Source organism: Nycticebus coucang, chromosome 11 (genome assembly GCF_027406575.1).
Source record: "Nycticebus coucang isolate mNycCou1 chromosome 11, mNycCou1.pri, whole genome shotgun sequence".
Classification (NCBI taxonomy): Eukaryota; Metazoa; Chordata; class Mammalia; order Primates; family Lorisidae; genus Nycticebus; species Nycticebus coucang.
Window position 1 is genome coordinate 120,873,165 of NC_069790.1, and position 11,222 is coordinate 120,884,386.

General features: G+C 53.9%; 1 protein-coding gene across 10 annotated transcripts; it reads right to left on the bottom strand.

Moving 5' to 3' along the window:
• Window positions 1–445: 445 nt before the first annotated feature.
• On the bottom strand, window positions 446–11,203 carry ATG9B (autophagy related 9B). Of its 10 annotated transcripts, none has more exons than XM_053608375.1 (16): window positions 11,130–11,203; window positions 9,342–9,467; window positions 7,909–8,532; window positions 7,754–7,799; window positions 7,517–7,579; window positions 7,101–7,262; window positions 5,856–5,997; window positions 3,677–4,431; window positions 3,338–3,491; window positions 2,958–3,137; window positions 2,134–2,370; window positions 1,881–2,014; window positions 1,278–1,374; window positions 976–1,102; window positions 751–892; window positions 446–585 (listed from the first exon to the last, which is right to left on the bottom strand). In XM_053608375.1, the coding sequence occupies exons 3-15, from the start codon at window positions 8,450–8,452 to the stop codon at window positions 765–767; spliced, it is 2,769 nt and encodes a 922-aa protein (XP_053464350.1). In that variant the 5' UTR covers window positions 8,453–8,532; window positions 9,342–9,467; window positions 11,130–11,203; the 3' UTR covers window positions 446–585; window positions 751–764. The 10 variants fall into 10 exon arrangements, 8 of the variants coding, with proteins under 8 accessions (XP_053464350.1, XP_053464349.1, XP_053464346.1 ...); XM_053608374.1 differs by having other exon boundaries at window positions 7,909–8,734; XM_053608371.1 differs by having other exon boundaries at window positions 7,909–9,467.
• Window positions 11,204–11,222: the final 19 nt, after the last annotated feature.

Here is an 11,222-nt window from a genome sequence, read left to right on the forward strand (position 1 = left end):
TGGGCTCTTCATCTCTGAGAAGGAGGTGTTGGCCCTCTGCTGCCAGCAGTGGGGGAGATTACTGGCCCAGATGCAACACAGCCATGAACAATCTTTACTGCTTATGTTGTACAGAACAGGAGCCACTCCCCACTTGGACATCACAATGCTGAAGTCCACAATAGCCAGCCCCTTCTAGTTTTTCCACTCACAAGACCCATGGGAACCTGAGAGAAGCCAGTGGAGAAGCCACTGGCTTTCAGATCTTGGGCCTCATTGTTTCCCTTACACTTGGGGCTCCCTCCTTGGCCCATGCCCCCTACCTGAGTATACTTGGAGGCTTCTTCCCAAGAAGCTACTCCAGAACAGTTAGTTGGGGTGTGTCTCCTTCCCCCTCCTTGTGGGAACCATCTCTAAGACTTATTTCCAGATGTCACTGGAAACCCTCAAACCCTTTCTCTGTTCTCTGGGACAAGTTCTTCATCGACCCCTAGGTCCTGCCCAGCTAAAGTATCTTGGGCCTGTTGTATGTAGGGGGCCTCTAAAGATGGCTTGGCATGTCCTTCCACTCCACCCTGTCCAGTCTCCTGTGGGAAGCCAGCAAACCTGAGGAAGGAGAAGGCTTTTGGCAAGCAGTCCAGGGCTCTGGGCTCCAAAGATAACCACCCCCTGCCCCCGTGAATTCCCACTGTTCCATCCCTCCAAGTCTGACTCCAAACCAACTTCCTACTCAATCCTTTCTGCCTCCCTGCAAAAGCAGGCAATTCTGACCCTGAAGAGTCTTCTCAGACAGTGCTAGAGGCCTGGACAGGTTCCTTCTGGGTGTCTGTGGTCTCCTGAAACCCTCTAGGGAACAGATTCCCGGTCCTCTGGGCTCCCCACTGCTGTCTGGGGCTGGAGGCAGGACTGGAGCCTAGTGACAAAAACCATCAGCTGGGAAGAGTCATGATTCCCAGTGTCCACCCAGGATCTACCCCCTGCATATCCTCTCCTCACCATCACTTGACCAAGATGGCTTCTCCTCATCAGGCGAGGGTGGCTGTGAGGGACTAGACCAGGGCCTGGACAGAGAGATGGCTGAAGCTGCCCCCCACAGCTCCTGCTGCTGCTGCTGCTGATGAAGCTGCATGGAAATGAGAGGAATGAGGGGCCCGTCCCTTCTGAGGGCAAGCCAAGCCCTTGACTGGGTGCAGAGGCTCTAGAAACCACCTCCTGCAGCTCATGTTAGGTACCTCCCAACCTCTGTTTTGTTCACCTGCTTCCTCTCCACATTTCTCCTGTCCACACCCTCCACTCACCTGGTGCAAGTAGATGGCATGGAGACTCATCTCAGCAGAAGCAAGCTCTGGGAGCTGGGCCAACTTCTGGCCCCCAGTGCCTCCTGGGGATGCACAGCTGGAACACAGGGTACAGTAGATCAGAATACAACCCCACCTTGGCTCGGCACCTGTAGCTCAAGCGGCTAGGGTACCAGCCACATACCCTGGAGCTGGTGGGTTCAAATCTAGCCCGGGCCCACCAAACAACAATGACAACTATAACCAAAAAAAAAAAAAATGATCATTGTGGTGAACACCTGTAGTCCCAGCTATGTGGGAGGCTGAGGAAAGAGAATCACCTAAGCCCAGGAGTTTGAGGTTGCTGTGAGCTGTGATCCCACAGCACTCTACCCAAGGCCACAGCTTGAGACTCTGGACGCCGGCCCCATATACTGGAGGTGGCAGGTTCATACCCGGCCCAGGCCAAAAACTGCAAAGAAAAAAAAAATACACCCTCCCACCTGCCCCCACCCCATAGGGCAAGCCAGACTGGATTTCCCCTTCTGGACTCCTTTCAGCATCCTATTTCCCTTGTAGAAAATCAACCACCCCCAATTCCCCTGCATCTTCCCTGCATCTCACCTGGGGTCCTGGGCAATGCGGGAAATGGAGGCAAGGAGGCTGGCTGTGGCAGCAGCTGGACAGGGGGATGTGGGGCTCAGGTCCCTCGGGGGCAGGAGGGGGTGCCCCAAGAGGTTAGCCAGGAAGGCCTCTGGCTGGGAGCAAGAGAGGAGGGGAAGATGAAGAGGGTACTACCAACAGCAAGGCTGTAGGGGCAGAGAGAAGGGAGGACTGGGATGGGGAGAGCAGAGGGTAGGCCAGGTTTAGGACTCACCAGAGGTGAGGTGCAATTGCTGAGTACCCCTGGGGTGGGGGGACTTTGAGTCGAAGTAGCACTCCAGGCAGCTGCATCTTGTTGTACCCGGCCCCGGAGGTGCCCAAGGAACTTAGAGCTGTGCCCTGGGGGGCGCCATAGTGGATGGGCCAGGGAGAACCGCATCAAAGAGAGTTCAGTCTTCCCATTCTCTGCACGCTGAGACAGTGAGGCCTCTGTCTGTCCTGCTGATAGCCACTGCAAGCAACCATGGTCACTCAGGTACTGCAAACACTAAGTCTTATGGAGGAAGGTAGGTGGGATAGGAGACACTGCCCCATTTTCCATGTGAAGGAAATGGAGGCCACAATGGGGATTTGGTCACCATCACCCAAAAGTACAGCAGCAGAGGAGGAGCTGGGTCTAGACCCAGCTGAGGGATGTGGCCTGGCCTCAATGCTTTGCCTACCAGTGCAGACCACATCCCCAGAATGGGCCTGACAGCTTTGGTCCAGAAGCCAATCCTTATGCAGCCCCACCCACTGGCCACTCTTCTCAGCCCCTCCAGTCATCTTTGCTCCCATCTGCTGATACACCTATGAGGCAGCAACTCTGTTAAGGGTCCTAAGGACATCATCTCTTGTCATCCTTACAAGCCTGAGCCTTGTCTACCACTGTTGTCTTCATTTGACAGATGAGGGCACTGGCATGCAAGGAAATGAAGTTGTTTGCTCAGGGTCCTAGGTGGCAAGTGATGGAGCTGGAGTTGGAACCCAGGTCAGCTTGGGGTAAGACAAGCAAACTCCTATCCAGCACGACCCCACTAGGCCAGGGAAAGGTCTAACCTGAGGGTGGCCATGGCGCTTCACATCCATAAGGGCAAAGGAACAGATGTCCCCAACCCCAGCCACATCCACAGTGAAATGATGGAAGAAGTCAATGATCTCCAGGGCACGAGGGCGGAACCAGAAAAGCAGAAACAGCGGGGTGAGGAGGGGAGACAGAAGCTCCTCCAGCAGGGAAACCTGGAAAGTAGGGGGAAGCTGTACAAGCGTTGCTGAGGAGCCACGCGAGTGACCAAGACCAAGAAGCCCCAGGGACACTCGCCAGGGAGAGAAGCTTCCAACCTAGTCACTCCCTAAGTTCCGGCATTGCCCTTTTGTCCCATGCCGCCTCCCAGACAGAGCACGGGGCTGCACCGCCGCCCACAGCCCGCGACCCTCACCGCCCGGTACTGCAACAGCTGCGCCATCTGCTGGTAGGCGCTGGCCCTGCCGCCAGGGCCGGGTTCTTCCGGGAGGTAGTGCATGTGGGCTAGGGCGGCCTGCAGCAGGAGCTGCGGGGAACGACCTTGGCACTGCTCCTCCGGAATGAAAGACCTGGAAAGCGAGGAGGAGGAAGGGATGGGGAGAAGGGACTTGCGGCTAGGGGGACAGCAGTGGTTTGCACGGCTGGGGGGCACTGACGGTGGGAGGAGTAAGGATTTGCTGCCAGTAGATGGACTCACATAGCCCCAGCTCAGAGAAAGAGACACACCACCACCCAAGGGTGTCCGCTGTCGCACCTGGCCACGGTGGCCGTGACCCCAAGCGCGGTCATGGCAGTAAGCACGTGCTCCACGGCAAGCACGTCCTCGTCATAGACGGTGAGAACTAGTAGGGTGGCGAAGAGCGCGCCGGCGAAGAAGACCAGCTGGCGGGCTAGCAGCGCGCGCAAGGGCGCGGCGGGCGCGGAGGCACGCAGAAAGGCGGCGGCTGGACGATAGGCGCGGGCCAGGCGCGCTCGTAGCTCGTGCGGCAGCTCGTTGAAGTGGCGCAACTGCAGGCGCGCCAGGCGGGACCAACAGCGCACCCCGAGCGCGTCCGGCTCGCGCCGCAGCAGCTCCACGTGGCTGTAGAAAGCGTGCAGCACCTGCCAGGCCAGCACCAGCGGGCTCAGCGCCAGGTTCACGGCGGCCAGCAGCAGCACTGTGCGCCCCCAGCGCGCGGCCAGGGCGCCCCGCTGGTCGCTGCGTTTGTAGGCGTCAGGCAGCTCCCAGCCCCCGCGGAAGAGAGAGAAAGGACCGCGGAAAAACAGCAGGTTGACGTTGAGTGCCAGGCCGTGGCTGAAGAAGGCAGCACTGCCTCCCCAGGGCAGTGGGCAGCGGGCCGGCAGCAGGCCCTTGTTGGCCAGAGCCACCTGGTAGTTGGTGTAGCGCAGGATCCGGTGGTGGACGTCCAGCTCTGTTAGTGGCCGTGGCTGCACGCACAGCCCACCGCTCCGCTGCAGCACCAGGAGGCGGGACTGCACCTCTGCCCAGGGCACCAAGCTGAGCTCCTCCTAAGGAAAGGGGACCTGCTGTGTGCCAGCCACCCCATTGCTCTCCACAGTGATACCTGAGCCACACCCCACAAGGGGCTGCCCGGAAACCACCTCAAATTAACCATGACCCTCCCTCACCTCCCCACCTTTGCTTTCTGTCATCCCCTAACCTCCCACTTCCTTTCATCCTTTTCTGAACTGCTTTGCTCATCATCATCCCTGCCATTCATGAGACCATTAGTCACGTGCTTGCTGGGGACACTTCATTAGTAAACTCTCCAGGTATTGGACCTGGCTTCTTAGCTCTAATGAGAAGGTTTGTCTGATGTCCCCTCAATTGTACACAAAGAAGATAGACTGGCTGGCAGGTCCCAGGGGGATGATTCCTTCCAGTTTGCAGTATTCCCTCCAACTCTGGGCCAGAACCTCCCCCACCTTCTGCCTCGGCATACTTTGAGACCCCCCAGCTCCACCCTACCCCAGGACATCTAGCACTCTGTCACCAGATTAGCCTTCTCAAGACCCTGGTAGTGCTCATGTCTGCTGATGGGGTGCTGTGAGAGCTCATTTGGGGGTCTTCAAACCTCATCTTAGCCCATTTTCACCCAGCTTCCCCAGTCCCTCCAGTCTCTGTAGTTCATCCTTGGGTCTCCCCTTCCCCTGGGAGGAATGGAAAAGGAGGGAAGAGAAGGATTAGCAGTCTCCAGGAAGGTGGTCACACTCTCACTCCCTCACCTCTGCTTCATGGGCCTCCTGATGCCCCCCACCCCACCCCGTGCCTGGTGCTCCCCTACTCAGGGGCCTTTTAGTACCTCTCCCTTGTTATGCAGGAGGAAGCAAGGGAAGGGTGCTACAGAAGGCAGCCTTTGAACTGTCTCTTAGAGAACTTCAGTACAAAGCAATAAGAGGCGGAGGCAAGATGAGGAAAGGGCAGAGTGTGACCAGAGAACAGTGACAAGGCCAATGCAGTGGCTTACTGTAGTACCAGGGAGGGGGATCACCTGATGGGGGACTTGAAGGCTCCGTTTTAGGCTAATGGGTCCATCTCCTTACCACAGCCTACAGATGTTCACAGATTTTCCCCACCTTCCTTCTCTGGCCCACTGTGGCTTGGAATGCCCTACCTTTCTTTCCTATCCAACCAAGCCCAATCCAAATTCTTCCTGCTCTGGAAAGCCAATGATTGCCCCTCCTCTAAATACTCCCTGTTTTTTAGCTCAAACATGTGACTCTAAGTCATCTCATATGAGCCATCTAAATAAACTAGGCTCCACTAGGGCAAGTAGCACGTTTTCTAAGTGGTGGTACATACTTAGGGCCCAGGGCAGGTATAAGGCCTTGCTCTCTCTGCCCTCTTCCAAGTAGTTGTTTGCATCTGCACAGCCCCACTCCTCTACCCACCCTGTTATTGCACACTCCACAGACATGCTGGCCCAGCTCACCGGTGGGATGTGCAGGGCCTCCCTGTAAAACACCTGGATGTCCCAGTAGCTGAAGAGGTTGCAGACCGAGCGAAGCAGCTGGACCAGCCAGAAGGCGACAGCCAGGACCAGGAGGAAGACCAGCATGGGGCTGGAGTGGATCCTGTGTGGTGTTGGGGACAGGTAGTAGGGGGGAAAGATGAGGGCCTGAGAGAGACCAGAAGAAGGGAAAACAGCCATGGCGAGAAGATCTAGCCAGACCAGCAGTTCTCCATGCTGGGATCTAAGGAGGGGGCCCCTACACCATGTCTGCAAAGCCAAAACTCTTTTTTTTCTTTTTTGTGTTTATTTTAGAGACAAGGTCTCACTCTGTCATGCAGGCTGCAGTGCAGTGGCCCAATCATAACTCACTGCAGCCTCAAACTTCTGGGCTTAAGTGATCTTCCTAACTCAAACTTCCAAATAATTGAGACTACAGGCACCAGTGCCACCATGCCTGTCTAAAAAACTTTTCTCAGATAATACAAATGCTTTCGCTGTTTTCAATCTCATTCTCTCATGGGCATGAGGTGGCACTTTCCAGAGGTTACAAGACTTGTAAAGACATCACCTCACACTGACAGCCAATGGAATGTGTGCTTGGGCAGTCTTAGGTTTTAAAATTGTTTTCAGGCCAAGCCCAGTGGCTCACACCTGTACTCCTAGCATTCTGGGAGACCAAGGCAGGTAGATTGCTTGAGCTCAGGAGTTCAAGGCCAGCCTGAGAAAGAGCAAGACCTATCTCTACTAAAATTGGAAAAACTAGCCAGGCATTACGGCAGGTGCCTGTAATCCCAGATACTTGGGAGGCTGAGGCAAAAGAAACTGTTGAACCCAAGAGTTTGAGATTGCTGTGAGCTGTGACACCACGGCATTTTACCAAGGGCAATAGAATGAGACTATCTCAAAAATAAATAAATAAATAAATAAAATTGTTTCAGCTTTAATTTCAAATTAGATATGATAGTCATGGATAGACATGACTCTCATAAATAAAACCTCTTTGGGGTTCTCAATTTTAAGTGCATTAAAAGTACACACCATACACTTTAAATTAAATACAATTAAAGCATACTAAGTGTATTTTTGGTCTGGAGACCAAAAACTTTGAGAACTGCTGGTTTAGACCAAGGATAAGGGAGGCTCCATTCTGCTCCTATCCCCTCTTCAGGAGCTCCCTCTTCATGAACTCCACCCTCCCCTGGGTCCCACCGGACTATCACTCACCTCTCAGCACACTGGGCCGAGGGTAGGATGGCATCCAACAAGGTCACTTTGTTGTGGAACGGCCCAGGTCTGGTACGGTTATTTGGTTGGTTGGCAAAGAGAACATTGTAATCCACACAGCGAAGGAGGAAGGTTGTGAAGATGACAATAAAAATGAATTGTCTGGGGGGAAGAAATGGGATTTAACACCCAGCCCTGAGAATCTCCTGTCCTTTCACAGGGTTCAGAGGGTGCAAGGATGCAGAGGTGATAGGACATGAGGGCCAGGTGGGCCTGCCCCAGCCCCTACACCAGCCAGTCATCCTTCATCCAACCCCACCAAGACCCTTGTTTGGGAAAGTGTGGGATGGAAGCAGCAGCCACTCAAAGGTTCCAGAAAGCAACAAGATGATAGGAAGGGCCACAAAGCAGCTCACCCCAACTGGAAGATGTCCTCCAGCAGGATACAGGTGAAGCCATTCCGCTGGTGGTAGCTGTAGATGTGGCCATGTGTCAAGGAATAAGCCTGAGGCTCATGGGCCTTTCCTGAGGTCTCTTCCCCCTGTCTCCAACAAGTCCTCCCACCCATGACACCTTCAGAGTCTCCTAGCCAAGAATGTTGTTAGTTCTGAGGGGCCTTCACATGCCATCTCTGCAGGCTTAGCACAAAGGATATCTTGGTGAAGAAGCTGTCCAAGTTCTGGATGTGATGCCAGGAGCCTGGGCACAGGAGAATAGCATGGGGCCTTGATGCACTCACCTGAGTGATCAGGTCTCCACGCCCTCAACCCCTGCCAGATGCTCACTCCAACATGACCCTCACACTTACCCCGGAGGCCTTCGGGCACGTGAAGCAGGGGCTGCTGCTCCTCCCCATGGAGGGGTGAGTCTTGGGAGCCCTCAGGGTCACAGTCCTCTAGCCGCTCATAATCCTGTTCAGGGATCAGAGGACCTATCCGAAGCCCAGGAGCATTCTGGGGGCATCGGCGTGAGGGAGGAGAAGTCACCGAGGCCAGGGGTGGGGTGGTGTGGGATCCCCAAGAGGGGGAAGCAGAGGCAGGTGCCATTGTGGGCTGTGCCTTTGTGGGGGTATCTGGGGCAGGGAGGGCATTGTGGCAAGGCTGAGAAGCCCCTGTCCCCTGCAGCACCAAGCAAGGGGGGCCCATGAGAGGAGGGAAAGAGGAGGAGGAGGAGCTTCTTGTATGAGTGGCAGGGGACAGAGGGTAGATAGAGATCCTCCCTCCCCGGGGTCCCTGATGAGGAGGAGGAGGAGGCAGAGGTGGCATGGGGAGGAGGGGCACGGGTCTTGGCCCCAGGTCTCCCCACTGCCTCAGCCGCCCCTGGCTCCCCCCCCAGCCCATTCGGCTCACCATCCTGCTGCAGCGTCTCCAGAAAGGGTAAAAGGATGGGAGCTGTTGTTGTTCCTACGGATGTCTGTAGAACTGAGCAGGGACTTCAACAAGAACAGTGACAACAACAGCACAAGATGACTCAGTCAGGGCAGGCCTCAGGCATTCCAGCCCTCAGTCACCTGTCTGATCACTCACACCCCTTCCAGGGCAACCTGGGGCCAAACCACTCAGGGTGCAGACTCCATGCCTGGGAGGGTCATTGGTTTAAGAGGCAGGAACTGAAGAGGAGACACCTATGTCAGACTGGATGGGAGATAAAGAGCAGCGGTCACAGTAACACAAGCAAATGCAGAAACCTATGAAAAGATGGGAGATGCTCAGGGCTGGGATGCTAAATCCCATTTCCTAAAATCTCGACCCTCTTCCCTTCACACACCCATACAATAAATGCTATAAGACCAAAATAGAAAAGAAAGAGAAAAGAAAACATGTTTTGTTGGTCTAAGGATGTTAAAGAAGGAAATAAGGAAGCCTGTCTGACCTGGCAGTCAGGTTGAGGGAAACTGAGGAGAGGAGGAAGTGAAGATAGAAAGGGCATTTATCTTGGATTCCAGAAGCAGTTAAAGGGGATTTAAAGTAGAAAAGTGGGGTTCCCTGGAAGTTCCATTATGTTTACTTCCTTACACTCTTGAACACTGACACCCTTTCCAAGTCCTGATCCAGGTTCTGAGACCCCCTGCGCAGCATCAAGGCTGAGCAGGCAGAGAAGGGCAGGATTTGGAAGGATAGTATGGGTACTCAAGGAGTCAAGTGAGTTGAGTTGAGCTCTGTGGTGTTGCCTCAACAAGGAGGAGGCCCAGGAAGCTGGTCTGATGGCTTGCCCAACGCCATTCTTGAGGCCCTGACTCACCAGGTTTCTTCCTGAAGCCCATTCCTGAGATGCTAACTCAGCCACCAGGTGTCAGGGCCTCCAGGGCTTAGGCCCAAAGGCTGATGTGGGGCCCAGATCCATGAAATGGAAGGAATACAGTGCTTCCTGGTTATTCAATGAAGGAATGTGGAGACAATCATGAAGTACCCATAAAACTTGAGTCCAATGTACCTGTTTTTCTCTTTCTGTGCCTCTTTTTTGGGTGGGGAACAGTAGTAGCATAACTTTATCCCTGAGCAGGTGGCAGAGCTATGAAAACAAGACCCAGCACTTCTGGAGGTGGCAAAATAGAATCTCACATTGCAGAGGAGCCAGATATTCCCATAACCTTTCTAAGACATCTGTATTATGTGGTATCTGGGCTCAGTGGCTCACACCTATAATACCAGCATTTTGGGAGCCCCAAGGCAGAAGAATCACTTGTGACCAAGAATTGACACCAGCGTGGACAACCTAGTCCACCTAGAGTGCAGTGGCACGAGCATAACTCCCTGCGGCCCCGAACTCCTGACCTCAAGCCATCCCCCAACTTTGCCTCTTGAGTAGCTAGGACTACAGGCAAATATCACGGTGCTGTGCCCATGCACGTGCTTTCAAAAAATTCCCTGTCGAATTTTCTTCATTTGTCCACTAGAGTCAGTGCTCTACCCTCCCTAGAGACCAGATAAAAATGTTCCTGCAAATAAAAAATTAGCTGGGTGTGGTGGCATATGCCTGTAGTCCTAGTTACTCAAGAGGCTGAGACAGGAGGATCACTTGAGCTCAGGAGTTCGAGGTTGCAGTGAGCTATGCTCAAACCACTGCATTCCAGTCTGGGCAACAGAGCAAGACCCAGTCTCTGGGAAAAATTTATTCAGAAAGATGGGGTTGTGTGGGGTTTTGCCTTGTCTCTGCCCCTTCTTAAACAATATCACTCACTCAATATCATGGATATTCCACATTAGGATCCTTAGGTCTATATTCACATTAGGACCCCTTCCCAGCCCAACTTCAAACTAATCTTGATACATTTTCCTACCCAGTTCTAACCTAGATTCATCCATTGACAGCCTCACTTCCATCCCCCCCTCCCCCAACTCAGGACAATTTATTATAAAGGGCACTTTTCCCTGCCAAGCATTTGGAGAAGACAGATGAATGACACAGAGCTACTACCCAACAAGACATTACAGACCAGTGGGGAAGCAGATATCCAAACAAATAATTACACAGGAGAAATAACAAAGGTGCAAGCTGTTCTGACAGGGTGAGGAAGGCATCTGCCGTGGGAGAGAGATTTGAGATGTGCCTTGATAAACTCCAGGACCTCCACACTGGTCATACTCAATATGTTGACGCACGGGGCAACAGTATCAGAATCCTGGGATTCCCCCCGCCCCCAATATACATGACAGCCAGCTGTCCTGGAGTTCTGACACGCCTAAGAAGTACAGGGCGGGTGGCAAATCAAGTGCACGTGTTTTGATGGGGTATCGCCTTGTCACTCAGGCTGGAGTGCAGTGGCGCAAGCATAACTCCCTGCGGCCCCGAACTCCTGACCTCAAGCCATCCCCCCACTTTGCCTCTTGAGTAGCTAGGACTAAAGGCAAATATCATCGCGCTGGGCCCGTGCACGTGCTTTCAAAAAATTCCCCGTCGAATTTTCTTCATTTGTCCACTAGAGTTCAGTGCTCTACCCTCCCTAGAAACCAGAGGACTTCCCATGTCCTCCGGGATACCCTCAGGAAAATGTCCCGCGGTTAGCGGCAGGCGCGTTACCATGGATACCTCGGAGCTGAGGGGACTGACTGTGCACACTATCAAGCCATCACCTGGAGACTGGGAGAAAGGCAGTGAGCTTTTCGTTCGGCCACGCCCACA